General features: G+C 38.5%; 1 protein-coding gene across 1 annotated transcript in view; it reads right to left on the bottom strand.

The window, feature by feature from the left end:
* Positions 1-650: 650 nt before the first annotated feature.
* Positions 651-17,466, bottom strand: part of LOC140939236 (transducin-like enhancer protein 1) — a 19,318-nt gene continuing 2,502 nt past the window's right edge. The window contains exons 5-21 of the mRNA XM_073388814.1: positions 15,646-15,708; positions 14,089-14,163; positions 12,116-12,305; positions 11,055-11,062; positions 10,043-10,247; positions 9,446-9,492; positions 9,280-9,333; positions 8,934-9,065; positions 8,261-8,354; positions 7,773-7,848; positions 6,856-6,943; positions 6,511-6,780; positions 5,538-5,606; positions 4,547-4,862; positions 3,711-3,834; positions 2,986-3,166; positions 651-2,151 (exon numbers count right to left, since the gene is read on the bottom strand). Coding sequence (XP_073244915.1) covers positions 2,044-2,151; positions 2,986-3,166; positions 3,711-3,834; positions 4,547-4,862; positions 5,538-5,606; positions 6,511-6,780; positions 6,856-6,943; positions 7,773-7,848; positions 8,261-8,354; positions 8,934-9,065; positions 9,280-9,333; positions 9,446-9,492; positions 10,043-10,247; positions 11,055-11,062; positions 12,116-12,305; positions 14,089-14,163; positions 15,646-15,708 — 2,100 coding nt within the window. The 3' untranslated portion in view covers positions 651-2,043. The remainder of the gene's footprint in view (positions 2,152-2,985; positions 3,167-3,710; positions 3,835-4,546; positions 4,863-5,537; positions 5,607-6,510; positions 6,781-6,855; positions 6,944-7,772; positions 7,849-8,260; positions 8,355-8,933; positions 9,066-9,279; positions 9,334-9,445; positions 9,493-10,042; positions 10,248-11,054; positions 11,063-12,115; positions 12,306-14,088; positions 14,164-15,645; positions 15,709-17,466) is intronic.

Genomic DNA, 17,466 nt, shown 5'->3' with positions numbered 1-17,466 from the left:
TTGACTTCAAATATACCTCAACCTTTCTTTACATCTTTTAGTTGAGTCTTTGTAAGACAGAGAACTCTCTAACAGGGGCACATCACGCCAGTCTCAGAGGTGCCCGTCTTGGCAAGAGTTGACTATCTAAGCCTTTGCAGGGGGCCAGGGGTGTAGCGAGGAATTTTCCAGTTCCATTCATTTTTTTTTCATTCAAGATTCGGTCCACCAATAAATCACATTGCTTCTCTGGAAACCCACATTCGGTAGTAAAAAATTACCAAAAACCTTGAATCCAAGTATGAATTTTCAGCGGCGGATCCAGTGGGAGAATCCTGGGGGGTCCGCGACCCCCTTATTTTTAGCCTAAACTGGGCCCCAAAGTGCTGAAAAAGGTTTTTGTTCAGGGAGACCTCCCCCGCCTTATCTCAAGGTCTGGATGGATGGGGGCCCCCCTTATTTGAAGGTCTGGATACGCCAATGATTCTGATAATAATTACATTAAAATTGGTCTATTGTTTAAGACACTTGGAAAGAAAACAAACAAACAAAAACAACACCAAATTGGACCATGAGAATAAAGGAATGTTTGAAAGAAAGATAAAGAGTTTTTGAGAGCTCAATAATGAAAGGGGACACTGCCAGGTAAACACATAGAGGACAGCAGCAAATCTATCAATATTCAAATTTTAATGTTTTTGCAAATGTTTACTTTTTAACAAAAGAAGTTGAGAGAAATGTATGCACACTAATATTCTAGTTGTCATGATGACAATTCATACAATCCATGTAAATTTAAAACGTATTTACACTAAAAAATGATTCACTCTGACTTAACTATCAGTACTGACTTTTGGGAATGACCAAGGGTTTTTGCACAAACACCCATTATCTGGATTCAATGCATTCAACAGCATTGTTTGCCTGAATGAATCCACTTCACAGTTCTTACCAATATGCTAACAGAAAAGAAAGCCATGTTTTAAAACACTTTGTGTAAAATGAGTTTGAGCATTAAAGTAATCTCCCATGGTAGAGTAAGGGAAAGCATCAGCGCTTGAAAAAGCTCCTGTCCAGTAGCCCAAGACACAATGTTTTTCTTGCTGGCCAAGTAATCTTTTAAGGCCCGGTTCAGAAGCCGCTCCACCCGTGCCGAACCTAACTGATCAATTAAGTATGGCAAAAAAACGGCGTATGAATCAGTTTGGTACGACAGTTTTAGTTTGGTGTGGAAAAAGCGTTAAGTACGACAGAGTCTGTCAAACTTTTGTCAAACTTAACTTAGGCTTGACACATGGCACGCCTTCTGAATCAGATTTTATGCCAGTGTCGCTCCAAGGTCAAGCTTATTCAGTTACTTTCGGCACATGAAAAGCACAGCATCTAAACCATGCCTAACAAAATCATTAACTAAAACAAGCAAGAAAATGGTAAGAGCTGCTTGGCCAAAGGACAAGCTGGAATTCAAGTTTTTTTTTCTAGCCCTATGCATGAAATCTCTGATGAGAAAAGGTGATGTGTGGAGGAAAAGAGGGACAATAAAAAATCTTTTCCCCACACGCCACCTCTCCCTATGCTTTTTTTCGTCTCTAGAAAAGGGGGTCAAATATGGGACTTGTTGCAGTTTCTCTTTACAACAAAAGGTCATAAAAATGTCTTCACTGTTGCTGGGATAATTTATCAGATTTCAATGTACAAGAATTGTGTTGATATTTCTCTGTTCCTCCAAAAGAGATGAACTGTAAAGGCTTGAAAACAGTTCTTTTCACACCAAATATGACCAGGCACTGAATCTTAACAACTTGAAGACCTTCTGTTCTTTGCCACCACAAACTGTGGAGCTTAGTGACAAAACTTCCATCCGAATCACATCCGCACAAATCTGCACTTCACAGAACATGATGGCATTTTATTCAACGACTTCCACCAGAAGATCCACAAAACAAAATCACATCACATCAACACAGCCTCTGTTTCATCCTCGTGGCACAGAATCCTGGCATGTGCTGCTTTTTCTCTTCATTTCACACGTAAGTGGCTCATTTATCCTACACAAACTGCACTTCAGAATATCACCTCATAGAGGGTAGCTTTCTTATCACCAGATCCTGTCACAATGTACTTGTCATCTGCTGAAATGTCGCAGCTCAACACTGACGAAGACTCCTTGGACTGCAAAAAAAGGATGCAATTATTGGGATATTTGATATATATTAATCATGCAACCAGAAACTTATAAGGGGCTGAAACAACTTACAAGAAGGAGATTTACTCAATACGAAGTACTGCTCGCGCATGAACCAGCGTCATTTTGTCGGGAAAACGTGATAGCCGTCGTCATTCTACCATGAGTTTGAGGGGGAATGTTGTAGTGGTGGAAACAAGTTATCAAATGTTAGAAGTTTTATCATTTTGCGAAAGGGAGATGCTAACTTTCTAGGTGAAAAAAAAGTACAATGAAGCAATCAGGGGTGTTTTATTTTTACACTATGCAAAAAACCTTTAAGTAAAATCTTGTACTCGTAGTCGCTATTGTCCTCAAATCTAAAGCTCCCTAATATTGCAGGTGACCAAAGAGGCCGCTGTAGTTACACATGCGCGGTACATACTAAGTACTCTTTGTAGCCCGCATTCATTTGAACTTCCACTAAAAATGAATGGAACGCATAGAACGCAATCTGATCACAAACATTTGGAAGTTCTATCACTAGTAATCTGATCACACATGTTTTGAACCTTCTTTAACGACAAGTACTGGGTTGGAAGAGAGCATCTGCATCATCAACCCCCCCCCCCCCCCCCCCTCTCTCTCTATACCTGTTATTACTGCTATAAAAAGTTAGAGAGTAAATTCAGTGTACATCTAACTTTTGACTTATTTTGACTTTTACAAGACTAAGTTTAGTTAACTTCATCAAGAAAATAATTTTCAGAGGAAGGAGAGGAATTAATACCTTTAAGGGAGGGAGATACGTGAAAAACTGTTGTCTCAGAGAAAGCACTAACCTGAAATATGCTTGCACCGTAAGGGGTTCTCCACGCATTCAACAAGTTGTCTTTACCCGTTGTTATAAACCATTTTCCAGAGTAAGCGAACTTTAATGACAATACACAACTTTCGTGTAAGTGTAGCTGATATTTGTCTGGTTTTGTTTGGTGGAGAACTTCCACATTGCTGTTTTCCATTCTAATAAAAGATAAACATTTGCATTTAGAAAAATTTTTAAAAATCTTACAGCTGTAACTTAAAAAAGTGTTGAAAGAGTCACCTTACATGTAGGTTAAAATTAAATCTGCTGAACAGCAAGGAAAGTACTCAAAATGATAATAACATCAGTGCCCCAAGCTAATTTTTTTTTTCAGCGTTACCATTTGGTGGCCAGGTCAAAAAATTGGAAGCCAGAGAAAAAGGATGAACACTCTGCAATTTTACATGATGCATTAAATGTACAATTGAAATTAATGCCGCCAAACTATAGCAATTGAGCAACATCATGCATGGATACATGGACATGCAAGGTAAAGGAGGCAAATTATAAGGATAAGAGGAAATAAATAACACTTTTTATTCAACAAACATTTACCTCACTTTAAATTAGATCAGACTTAATTAAGTTAGGGCTCAGGGACATTACCCGACACAGGATCAATACTCAGCCCATGTACTACTTTCGTCACAAGGACAACACTCAAAAACAGAAATCACAAAAATGGAAATGTCAGTAGCTCACCCCACAGCAAGCCAATCCCCAGAGGGACAATACCCCAAGGAGAAGATCTGTGATGTAAAATCATGTTGTTGGAGCTGTCTTCCTTCTCTAAGATCCCAAGATCTAACTGTGTTATCTAATCCTCCTAGAAAGTAAGGAAAAATGCAAGGTTAATTAATTTTCATGCTTTTACGGTGACAATACTGTATTCCAGGCTGGAGGGCTGTTACTAAATGGGATGGAGAAATCTGAGGAAAGGGGATTTCCCAGCTATTGTCATAGGAAACAAAAGAATGGAACCAAAAGAATTTCCGAGCTCGTTAATTCCCCACTTACTAAATACACATACTCAGAAACTTGAAATCTTCGTGATAGGCCCGTAATCTGTGGTACATCCACAAAAAGCAGATCCAAATCAAATGTCGTCCACAAGGTGAAACTCAACTGATGTACAGTGAACCCTTCCAAAGTGTGACCGCTTCTCATAAGTGACCGCCTTTCAAAATTACCAAATAATTCCCAGTCAATGCACAGCAGTTGAACCTCTTGTTAGAGACCACCGAGTCTTAATAATTTGGGTGGCGCAAGTTATTATAAGCCATCCTGTTGTCTTTGCCTTTTATCAAGGGGGTTACAACACTGTTTCACTTCAGGGGTGTTATACCTTCGATTTGATGTGCAAAACAATACACTGTCATTAGCACCTTTGATTACCGTTACTATGCTTTGCTACCTGCTGCAGTCTAACTTTGATGCCTTTGATCCAAGTTAGGGGTGATTAGAGCAAACTGCACCCTCTTCGTAAAGACCAGAAAAGTTACATGACAGATGCTGTTTTTTGTACATGTAGTCCTTACCTGTCCATAATTTTGTACCATCTGGTGAAATGTCAATACAACTAGCACCATCCGTATGACCTTGAAACTGTCTGACTAATGTTTGATTATGCAAATCCCACACAGCTATATTTCCATCACTACAACAACTGAAGCATACTTTAGAATCTGGACTAATTGCCAATGCATAACAGGCTGGTGCATTTGAAGTAAGTTCATTCTTTATTCTTGGTTGAGAGGATGCAAGATCCCATATTGTAAGAGTACTAGCTTCACCGCCGACAATGAGAGTTCTACCATCAGGCAGGAGACGACAAGATCGGATGTAGTTATCTCTCTAGGAAATGAAACAAAACAAAATAACATTAGAGAAAAATCAAAAGGGGTATGCAACAAAACAAAACAACAACTAATCAAGTTTTAAAACTACAGAATATCAAATTCAAAAATCACTTCCATAAACAGGAAAGCCACTTATCAAAGGTACCTGGTCTCTATCACAACTCACAACTTAGGGCTGTCAAAACGTTTTTATGTAGCAGGCTGATAATGAATAGTAGGCGGCTTTGGAACTCGCACCAAAGGCTCAAGTTCTTGAGGACCGAGGCATCTGGGGACATTTTGAATCTTATCAAAAATGGCATTTCCAGGGGTTTTCAAGGGGTATTTTCCACCGCCATGCAGTTTCATCAGAATACACACAAGAGTGGGAACAATTCCGTAAAAATGTCTCAGGTGTCCCTAGACATCGTTCAGTTCGAATGTTTCACAGATCTAAACCTGTTTAAATATGCATTCAATGTCATTCAAAACTGGGAAATGGACGTTTTACAATTTTATTTGAATGTGCTTAACTTTTTGTTAGCAGTTATGATAGAAGGAGATGAAAGTAGCTGGCTAAGGATGGCTAACTAGCCAGCGGTTTTGCCTGGCTACCGGCCCTTACTGACAACCCTGCAACTAAGTGATGCTAAAATGTCTCTTACTATGAATTGCATAAACAGTGACTTACCAAACACTCTAAAGTTGAAATTGGATTTTTTCCACTACTTTGACCTATGTCCCACACCTTCACACAGCCCTGCAACCAAGGGAAAACAAACAGTTTTACAAAACAATCTGAAATTTTGTCACCTTCAAGTCACATGTTGTAGAGTGGTAAAACCGTCAAACTGAGACAAGCACCAGTATTGCAATATGTAGTTTTGACACTAGCCTTATCTGTATTAAAGAACATTTCAACTGTTGCCCTCTCTGCATCTATCTTCTGGATTCTTACCACTGTTACTGTCAAACTAAAAACACTGATGGTCCTTTTCCTCTGAACTAAAATAACAGTCCATGCAGATGAAATGTACATTCTACAGCACTCACGGTTTTCTCTGCTTGAGAGTTACTCCAAAGAGAAATTCTATCCTAGGGTTATCCAGCAATTGTGCATCACCTTAACCAAAATTAAATGCAAGGAAGACCATTGCAGTTGAAGACCCAACTTATGCAGTTCAGGATTCATACAAAAAATTGCAACCATTTTTACGGACTTTTCAAGGACCACATACCACTTATGTAATTTCACAGATTGTACAAAAACGCACATTCCCTGTCCATTCTAACAGGACTTTATAAGGCTTGAACTGTTCACTCTACCATCTCTACATTTTTTTTTTCAGTACACTACACTAGTTAATTATTGCATAAAACAAAAAATGCAAGTTTTGAGATGCGAGGATTGAGTCTCGAGACACGAGGATCGAGTCTCGAGTTTCGATGATCGAGGATCCAAGAAGCAAAGTTTTCTGAAAGAACCATCCTGTACAGTCATGTAGCCGCTCAGATATTAACAATGTTGATCAGTGCTTGCAGTGCGGAGTTCTGTAACTGTTTGAATTGCCAGGGTTTGGCAAGCTTTCAATAAGTTACATCAATATTTTCAATATTTCTTCATTCCACAGTTCAAAAAAATTGTAAAAAATAACAGTGCTGACCTTTCCTCCTGTGTATACATGTCTCGTTGGATGGCTGATCGTTACAGCGCATACAACTTCTCCATGATTTAGTTGGTTAATCTGTCGGGCATGGCGAGGTATATTGGAACCAAGGAGTGCATCTGGCGGAAACGGCACTGGTTGCATTTGACCATCCCCACTCACATAGAATGAGTATGCAGGCTTGCCTCCTGGGGGACCTGCTGGCATACTGGGACCTAATGGAGACATGCCTACTCTGGCTGCAGGGCTGCCATGCTCAAAGCCAACCTGAGATCAAAATAGTGAAAATAAATAAACAATAAACAAAAAACTGAAATTCATCAGACAAGAAAGAATACGTACCAAAGGAGACCGGCCATAACCAATCCCACCAGCAGACATGCTGGCTGCCATGACTGATGGGGAAAATGATGTTGGGCTTGCCAGGTCACTACAAAGCAAAACAGATGAAATTAGCTTATTTTCCCCAAGGAACGTGGTGGGGAGGTTTGTGTGCCTTGATGACCCTCTAAACTATACCAATAATGGGACCTGGTGGGTTCAACTGTGTCGGCCAGGTTTCGTATGAAAGGCCAGGGGAATTGCATAACCTGGCCCTCCAGGTTGGGGGTTGGGCAATGAGTAAATGTCCCATCCTGAACAAAAATCTCATAACTGAAACCAGACACACATTTCAAAATAGCAGGATGATAGAGAGATGTGGAGGCCTTATGTGTAATGGAGCCTGAAGAGGTGAGGTAAGGTAAGGTATGGTACGCCTCCAATGGAACACTTCAACACTAGGTATTTTCCAAGCAAAGAAAGATGAAGCTAACATCAAAGAAAAAAACGACTAAATACAAGAAACTGATGGTCTTCCACCAGAAAAAAAAGAGCTACCTATACGGGTTGCAAGTGTAAACTAGAAAATCATGGGTCTTGGAAAATTCCCATCTGATCTTGTTATCTCTAAAGCATTAATAATGCATTTCAAAGACTCATTTTTGTGTGTTTCATTCTGTTTTGAACCAGGGTCTCGTCCTCTGCAAGTCAAGGATTTTTCCAATTGCTGCCGCTAGCTGGAGCTCCTATGATTCTTCGACAACTCAACTCACAACATACTGATGACCAAAAACACTAACTGGGTGCCAAAACCTCGAGTGGCTCAGAGAACATAGCAACAGCAAAACAGCGAAATGCTACGGGCCTTCAGCCTTCAATGAAGGTGCTATTATGAAAAGATATTTAACTTTGTTGCTTTGAGTTTAATCCATAATTACCTGGCAATGTTGTGTGGATTTACAAATGGATATGGACCTCCTGGTACAGACATGGCTGTTCTAACTGCCGGGGCGGCTGTAAAATACACAAGATGGTCGTCATTCCTTTTGCTCACTCAACCACACTGGTTAAAACAGTAGAGAGCTAATACAACCAGAGGGATGAAGGCAGCAACGAGTATACTTTTTTGACATCTGCTGCACGTCTACAACGTGAAACTTCCTAATTTTTTTTTTCATTTTGTGGGAGTGAACACACATCAAAAAATTTTCCTTTCTCTTTTTGAACTTGGATACTGGATAAATTTTTCCTCGAGTTGAATTATTCAACTCGAGGAAAATTCATCTAAATTTGACAAATTAAGGAAGACTGTATAAATAAAGTGAAGCTTGAGTTAATGCAAATTCACTTTTTCACAAGCATTTTCACTGCTGTTTGTCATCTTGGCTGCTTAAGTTCAATGTAGTTCTGTATGAATGATACCTACCTACTGGAGTTTTTACGGACGGTGACGATCTCGAGGGGCTCTTCCTCCCAGAAGAGCTGCTTTCTGACGATGGAAGAATGGGTTTGCTTTCTGACTGTAAAAAAAACACAGATCAACACATTAAAATTTGAGAAAATGTTTTAATTTATAGTCAGTGATACACGTGGCTCAGAAGAAAACACTCCCAACAGGAATCCAACCTATGACCTACACTGTACTGTTTACCTAAAAGTCACCTAAAATGACACCAAATCTTCCGAAAGCGATTAATTCAAAAACACCAAATATCAGAAGACTGATTTTGAGAAAGCAGCTGCCATTTGTGGGACTCAGAAAAAAAGGAGAAAAACAGTTCCTAATTGCTAACCAAATAAACAACTAAAATTAAGTTCCCCATCTTAATAAAAAATTTTTCTGGCTTCAGCAGGCCTCGTACAAACACTGCTAAAAATCTAAGTCAGAATACCCCTGGCCTTCCCAAAATCCTAGGAAGAACAGTTTTTCCACTGAATTCTTTCTGTGTGATAGTGGTGGTAAGTGGAGGCTCATTTGGGGGGTTCCCACTTTCCAGTGTTGCCATGGATACCTCCCTCTGGCTTATGGGATTGTGACACCCCGCTAACCAGTTTTCAAGCTCACCCATTAATGAAGAGTTTAAACAATTTATGCATACCTTGGGATGTTTTGATGATGGTGTGGATGACGATGATGAGGCATTGTTGGGAGATCCAGAATCTTTTCGACTTTTCTTGTCATTTACAGGGGAATCAGGTCCATTTTCGACTCTGGGTGGTGAATTTGCATCCTGCAATCAATTAGCGAAACCAGTTTTAATTTCAAAATCCCCTTCAAGATGCAAAAAACCTTTATTCAACGCTGTTTTTGTTTTTGTTTTTTCGCCTAAAAAATTGACTTTTGAATAATATTTACCAGTCTACAAGAACATCAAACTACACAAAAAAGTTGAAGAACATTCGAGTCAATGCAATAAAACCCCACCCCAGTAATGGCACACCCACCTCATTAGAAACATCCACTACAAGGTCGCCATCACTTTTCTCTGCATCACTTTCCTAAAGAACAAAAAAGCATTTGCTCCGTGGTTAGAAAAAATTCCTAAATTTTCACCCGAGATCTGGGGCCTAAAATTCAATGCGAGTTTTCATGGTTGGAAACAAAACTTACCCCCGAGTCTTTGTCATCTCTTTTCCTTTTAATGTTGCTTTTGGTTCCTAAAAAGTCAATTTCAGGGTGTTATGTCACTTACTAACAGTAGGATTTTCTTAGTATCACCCTAGAAGTCTGTCAGTAGTTTTTTGCATATGTTAAAATGAAAATTTATATCCTTGAAGCCTAGTGAACCTTCACTAATTTACTTTACATCAGAAAATATATTTGAATCATCATGTTTTTGTTACAGAGAAAACTTACATGTATTCCCAGTTTGAAGTAGATTAGAGTAACTGTCATAAATAGCAAAAGTGAATTTCCTGTTCAATATTCATACATGAAAACTGAACTGTTTTATTAAGTATTTTGACAGCAGAAGTTATCAAAAGAGCATCAGGATTGTATAAAAAGGCAAAGTACTACCCTTCTTACACTTTAAATGAGGCTACATGTAATTCAGGCAAGGTTAAAACTGAAGTCAATGCAGCGGTTTCACCAATCTGAAGTGTGAAGCTCCAGGGAAAATTGAAGGGGCACTGCCCAGTGCTTTTGCTCAAATAGTTTTTCTACTTTTGCTTCATTTCAATTGATTTCAACTGAACTTATACTCACCATTCACATGTCTTTCCCTGTCACGATCTCGATCCCTCTCCCTCTCACGTTCTCTCTCTCGTTCACGCTCTCGTTCGCGGTCTCTATCGCGTTCTCTGTCTCTGTCTCTTTCCCTGTCCATGTGGCCATCATCACTACCATGTGACGAGAGGTCAGATGCTCTGTATTTTTCTCGAGACATTGGTCCAAGAGGTGACAACGAGTTCTAGAAAATAAAAATTCCAATTGACACTATAACACTGCTTCATGTTACATATAGAATAATAATATTTATTTTGTTACCCCTTAACATTTCCTTAATATAGAAGTAGTGGAAAGAAGTTGTTCAAATATCAATTATTAATTTCATCTTGTGCAATCATGTCCTTAATTCTTGTACCAATCAGTTTCATAAAACACTGATTAGGTGACTTTAAGTACAAAATACTCCAATAGAGATACGAAGAAGATATCACACATACTTCATCAAGGAGCACTAACCATAGCAATATTTTGGTGATTTCTGCAGGCATAGCATTAAAACTAGAAAATGTTGACCCACTTGTTTATAAGACACACCCCATTAAATGGGGTTCTTTGCAATTTTAAAATAATTAAACTAAAATACCCGGCTATAAGGCGCAAGCATGATTTGTGGTGATGATCGTCTTAACTACAACAACACGCTTTCCAACCACAAAAAATGATAAGATGATTTGTTTCGAATGTAAAATGAGTCATTGTGGCTACTACCAGCTTTACCAGATGTACAAGTCATTGAAGACTGATAAAAAAAAGAACAAAATGAGCAGCTGAAGCAATTGAATATCATACAATTTTTTTTGGTAGCCCGAAAATACTCCGGTTATAAGACGCACCCAAAACATGCAACAGATTTAGAGGTATCACGCAAACTTTTGTCAAAAAAAAAATTCTGCGCCTTATAGCAGTACACTTAATTTAAGTGCCTGTCCCCGTGATGTCCATCTAGTTGACTGAATAAAATAAAATAACATAATAAACTTTCACATACCATGCCATCTGATAGTGACGTACAACATGAAAGAAACAGAAATATAGAGGGTTAGACTAATATTTGACATTAACAAGGATAACTTTGAGTGTCAAGAAAAAGACACAATTCAAAGTTAACTCTTTGTTTTATAAAGTGTATATGACAAATAAAATGACGAAAGGCAACTTGCACTACTCACAATACTTTGAATATTAATCCAACCACTAAATAAATATTTCAAAAATTTAAGGTGGAAGTTACAGTGATTTTGTTACCGCTGCACCCTGTGTCACTGATGCATAAAAATCGCCTAAGATGCAAATTAATTTGTACTATGCGTCCCGTAGGATGCAAAGATCAAATTATCGATCTGAAGATGTTTTTGTTGAATATCCTGTTTGTGTGATTTCTGTGGCTGTTGTTGATGAGGCTGTTGTTAAACAATGCTTATTTCGTTTAGTCTTTGTTGTGCTTTATAATGGAAGGAGTATATCTTTATTTCAGTAAACTGTAATACAGAGTTTTGAAGTTTGTCTTCAGATTAACTGTGTGGTTACAAAAGACCCAGGGATTCGTTGTTTTTTGAACTGGGACTCAATGGTTCTGGACTGGGACTCACGATTTTTCACAAGATGAGTCCCAGGACCCACCATAACTGTATTTATAAAAAAATCACTGCAGATAAGACATTCCAACAACTTTGGGTAAATTTGAATGGCTCTCACCATTATTATGAGTTCTAAAGTTGGCAGGAGGTGAAACAAAAGTCAGGAATTTGACATATTCTTAATGTAATGTTATTTTCTCTACTAGAGTGGCCACGGCTACACTCAAAATAAGTGTATGCAGAGGTCCTTATATTTCCCCAGTTCTTTTCTCTGCTGTGTCGCCTTACTTGCAGCTTGTGATCCAATAAGCATTCAGATATTTTGTTTGCACAAACAATACTGAGGAAAATGACAGAATACTTATAACTAGTCCAACTCAAAATCCCCAGTTCACAGCCCTTTTTGACTAGCCCTGCTAATAAAACAATGTCTCAACAAGCTGAACATAAAAACTTCCATGCTCATTCATACCTTTATCTTCCGGTTTCATCATTGGTAGATGTGGTGGCTGAACAGTAAGATTGGACAAGGCAAGAAGGCCAGAAGCTGCCCCAGGTGGGAGCTGAGGAGGTGTGGATCCCGGGTGCGGCAGTGGTATTGTGGGCGGGTGGGCATGTAGACCTTGGAGCCCTTGGAGCCCTTGCTGATGAAGCTGCTGTTGCTATTGATAAAAAAGGAAATTTAGCAAGGCAACCAGTCGATACCAACAACACCAAAGGCAAATGAGACTCCCTTTCGCAGAAATTCATTAAGCTAAAAAGGTCAAACCCTAGAGGATTTTGACATTTACGGGGCAGCCGATGAAATTCCCCTTCCTGGGGAAATTCAAAAAAGGCGAACTACCCAAACTTTGACAGAACCTCAGGCAGTCAACACAATCAAGTATTTGGAAAAACAAGTGGTGACCAAAAAGAAGAGATTTCAAACAATCATGAACATAAATGTATCTTAATCAGCTCAAGTACAGGACCAACCAGGGCCCCAGGAGCCTTAAGTATTTGAACACTTTTAGTACCACTTTTTAAAAAAATAAACTCTGGTTTAAAAAAATAAAACTAAAAAATACCCTGTGAGTTTAGGTACACAGTTATGTCCATTTTAAGCTTCTATAGTTATGACAAGCTTTTTTCAATCAAGCTGTACTGAGAGACATGTAATATAAACCAGGCCAAATAGATTCCAGCTGGGTGACCTCATCAAAAAAAATTATATTATTAAGGCAGCCAAGTTTTTTTTGGCCATCTGTCACTTTGTGAATAGGTAGTCATTAATTGTTTTTATTTTGGTGGTTATTTTGCCTCCCCAAAATATTCAAAGATGGCAGATTGACAAGATCCCTACACCATGGACTACAGTGGATGTCTAAATCCCCTGATAGGGGACCACTCCCACTCTGCCCCAGAGCTGAGGATAGACAAATGGGAGCTTTAGCAACGACAATGGCAATGGGAACAAGACTGACAAAAATGCAACAGGTTTAATTAGCAAAACAACAACTTTGCACATGCATCAAACTCTTTTGTACATTTCTTTGCCATCACTGCACGAATGCGAAGTGAAAATGCCTAATTTCACATTTTATGGAGGATGTAAACAAGCGACAGTGAATTTTTCTTTCTCCTCCTAAACTTGAGTGCTGTCCCCAAGAAATCAACTCTAGGGAAATTCACTTACACTTGACATTTTCAGCGAATTGGAATAAACGCAAATTAATTTTGTGTGATGTTTTCACTGGTGTACCCATCATCCATGCTTAAGCTCCCAAATGATAAGTTACCCAGGGAACTTGGAAGAAATCTCAGCTCCCCACAGCCCCCAAATCAAGGATGGTAAAGTGGCAAATTTTGGCCTTGGCATGGCTTCATCCTTGATTTCACGGAGAAAAGGTTGGGATTCCATCTTATTCTGTAGAAGATTGTAGTTTAAAAAAGGGCTCGAAAAAAGTCCACTCCAGTAGTCTGCCAGCTGACAGCAGGGTGCAGTGTGTATTAATTGAACCTGTATTGGAGAACTGTAACCCTAACACCTGTGACGGGTGTCACTGATAAATGAAAGAACAGTAAAATTTGCATTTTGAAAAGAGTTTATTAAAGCCTGTTTGCCATTAGCCACATTGTTACCGTTGTTACAAAAATGGAGCAGTGGATGAATAAGTTATTGAGAACCTTGGCCCGTAGTGGGTGGGTTGGGGGGGGGGGGGGGTGAATTTTAAAGGGGAGATAGGGTGTTTCTTATTGTTTCAGAAACTACTTCAGGCTAGCTGATGAGCTGTGGTGAGGTTATTATTCAGTCTCTTCTCAGTCTTTTGTAATACGTGATCAAACCATCCTCTCACCGCTTTTAAAAAACAGCTGGGTGACATTTATGTCACATATGCTAAAGAGAGAAAAATAGCAATCAAGGCTGTGCTCTTTGAGAGATTAAAAAAAGGGTCAAATTCTTACCCCTATTATAGCATTTAATTCGGTCATGGTGACCTGTTTAGCTCTCTCCACAGCTGCTGCAACTTGCTGTTGATGCTTAAAATAGAATCAAACAAAACATGTTAACTGAAAATGACCCTAAAAAATAACAATGCCTAAGTAAAACTCATCAACAAAGAAAATGGAAACAGAAGCTTACACATTTTAAGATTCCTAAATTTATCTGATGAAACTATAATTAGATATGATTAAAAACTAATTTCAAGCCACCACCAAGAAGTTCGATATCAGGTACAGGTGAATTATATGTAGCATAAAAAAATGTAATTTATTTGAGTAATGAAAATACTATTATTGAGGACACTATTTTTGTCTCCCCTGGTATTTTACGTGGTCATCCGATTCCCGCCAAGGACTAGCCATTTGCAGGGCAAAGGAAGTACCATCATTACTCAGTTATTTTAAGACCCTGAATATTGGTCTAGCCCCAGGACGAACCCACAACCTCCCACTCCCCAGTCAAGTGCTCTACTGACTGGGCTCATCGTACCACCGAATGTACAATCAATCAACGATCAATAAACAATCTTCTTAACTTAACATTTGAAGACATCCTTGGGTACACTGATAACAACGATCATGAAGTTGATTATCATGATGCTTTGATCAGTTAAACCCTTCAATGTGCCATAGTTAAATAGAAACATTGGGGAATAAAATTTTACTAAACTGCACAGAGACAATAGAGTACTAAAGTGTGACGTCATAAAAATGAAATTTCTGAAATTATGGGATTTGTTAGGATATTCTGAAAGAACAATGTCCAAGAGGCCTACTTGCCAAAAATGAGCATTTCGCGGCAAATTGTCTCTGAGATCGTAGCCCAGTTATGCTTACAAAATTCCATACAAACCCTTCTAAATTTTTTTTGGGTCGACCCAAGAAAAAATTAGAAGGGTTTGTATGGGGTTTTCTGAGTATAACTGGGCTACGATCTCACAGACAATTTGCCCCGAAATGCTTACTTTTGGCAAGTAGGCCTCTTGGAAATTGTTCTTTCAGAATATCCTGACAAATCCCATAATTTCAGAAATTTCATTTTTATGACGTCATCACTTTAGTACTCTATGGAGGTACAAGCTTTTGGTTACTAATTACCAATGAGCAGCTGCAAGGTAGCAGCCTTATAAAGCCGTGTGCGAAAGTTCCAAGGCATAATGAATCTTGTAGAGATGTAATGTAGTTAGTAACACTATGTCATAACTTTTATGACATAATGCAGAACAGAGAATACACTGTTTTTCGAGCGAACACGTAATACAGAACAGAGAATCCAAGAGCCATGTGTGTGTTTGTGAGTACAGTGCTCAACCCATCCTCAACCAATTGTCGGCTTGATTCATTTACAACATACGTGTACAGCTGTTGCACTTGCCTGCTGGATTTTTATATTGTTATGATAATTCATGACATTTCTAAACAAATTAAACAGCGCGCACGTATTGGTAAAATCTTTGCTTGTTGGCACTTACAGATAGCTATGAAAAGTACATTAAAAGAGACTTATTTCATACTCACATCTTGTGAAAGGAAGGGAATGATTTGAGCACATATAGCATTCAATCTTTTTGCAATCTCAGTCTACAAGACAACAACAAAATATCTACTTTAACACAGCTAGGACAAAGCAATACAATGGAAGCTCTCGTGAGTGGACACCCTCGGGACGCCAAAAACATGTCCATAACTAGAGCTGGCCACTTACGGGAATGTAAAAATACAGAGCTTGTATGGGAGTAGAAAAAAACGGGGTTTTGTGAAGGAGGCCATGAGTATAGCTGTCGGATTACGAGAGTGACTGTTAGGAAAGCTTCCCCTGTATATCACTAGTAGTCATTTCTTGTTAAATCCAAACATTCATTTTTAAACATTATTGTTGAAGTAGAAGAAGAAATAGCAAATATGGCCAGGGATTTGATCTTTTCTAGTGTTTATCTTGCTTCAAACAAAGTAGCCTAGGAAAAATTCTAATGGCCAGGTAAACCCTGAAATCCTGACAGACTAAACATTACTTTAAAAAATATATATATATAAACATGTCTGTGCTCACAAAAATAAGTAGTGGCGCTAGGTTTACCAAACAACAAAACTTTACTATTTATTTCCTGCCATTCCTAGTTTGCCCAGCTGATGCAACTGAGTGTGCTTTGCTTGTTTAATTTAGATTTGTTTTCTATATAATTTTACCCTTGATAAATCGAACTCCCCATAACTCAAACTTTTTTCTATTTCCCTTGGAAGGTTGAGTTATCAGGAGTCGAATGTACTTGACATTTCAGGGGTGAAAACTTGAGATAACTTGTGGCACTAGCATGCCTGGCTGGGAATAGTTTTACAAAAGATTAAGAACTGCACCTTCAGTCAATGGGTTTTTGTCCAATTACAGATGAAAAATACCCCTGAAAATCTTATGGAAAGGGAAAACAATTTAAACAGCAAACAGATGTTATAATAATTGTCTTTGGTTGCTGTTTCTGTATATTATTTAGTTATTTGTCCAGACGTACACAGCATTTTAAATGGTAATCACTTTGACACACTAGCATAGCCTTAAGATGAAACAAAACCACTTTAAGAGTGTTGCCATGACGTGAGGGCATCTGTTACACTAATATGATATCAAAAAGCACTGACGGTATCCTCTTGTGGGTGTTTTAAGTAGTTCGCAGAATGGGGTCGTCCATTAGATATAGACCTCTGTGCAGGAAACATGTCAAATTTTGTCACCTGATTTTCCTGACCAGTTGGTAAGAGTTTGTATGTTTGTATTTGTATTATATAAATTTTAATTAACCAAAAGAGGCTATCCAGCAGAGTGCTCGACAGTCCCTCTACATGAGGCAGTAACCAGAGAGAAAAATTAAAATGCCCTCAACATACAGTAAATGGAATAAATATCAAATTGTATGCTTTATTGGCTTACATTTTAAACAATACCACTTCCTTGTCGCATCAATTTGCAAAGGAAAGTATTCCCAAAGGGGAAATTTGCTTAGTCCAGTAAACTTAACAACAGGAAATAAGCTTAACCCTACAGTTTCCCCTTACGGTTGCATTGGGAATACTTTTGTGTGGGTATATAAGTGGCAAAGAAAAGAAGTAACTTATTCTAAATAAAAAGCTGACCTTTGAGGTTGAATGAACAATTTGTGGGAAATATGGACATGCATGAAATTTAAATACTTCACTGAGACAACCTTTCAACTCCATAAAATAATATTAACATAAAACCATGTAGCACCTTTTAGAGAGTTAATATATAGAAACCCCTTCTGAGAAATATTCCTATATCTAATGCCACAGTAAGAAGCACACCATTGAAAAAAGATCACGTTCTTG

The sequence above is a fragment of the Porites lutea genome, chromosome 5, assembly GCF_958299795.1.
Source record: "Porites lutea chromosome 5, jaPorLute2.1, whole genome shotgun sequence".
Lineage (NCBI taxonomy): Eukaryota > Metazoa > Cnidaria > Anthozoa > Scleractinia > Poritidae > Porites > Porites lutea.
This window is presented reverse-complemented; position numbering and strand designations above follow the sequence as displayed.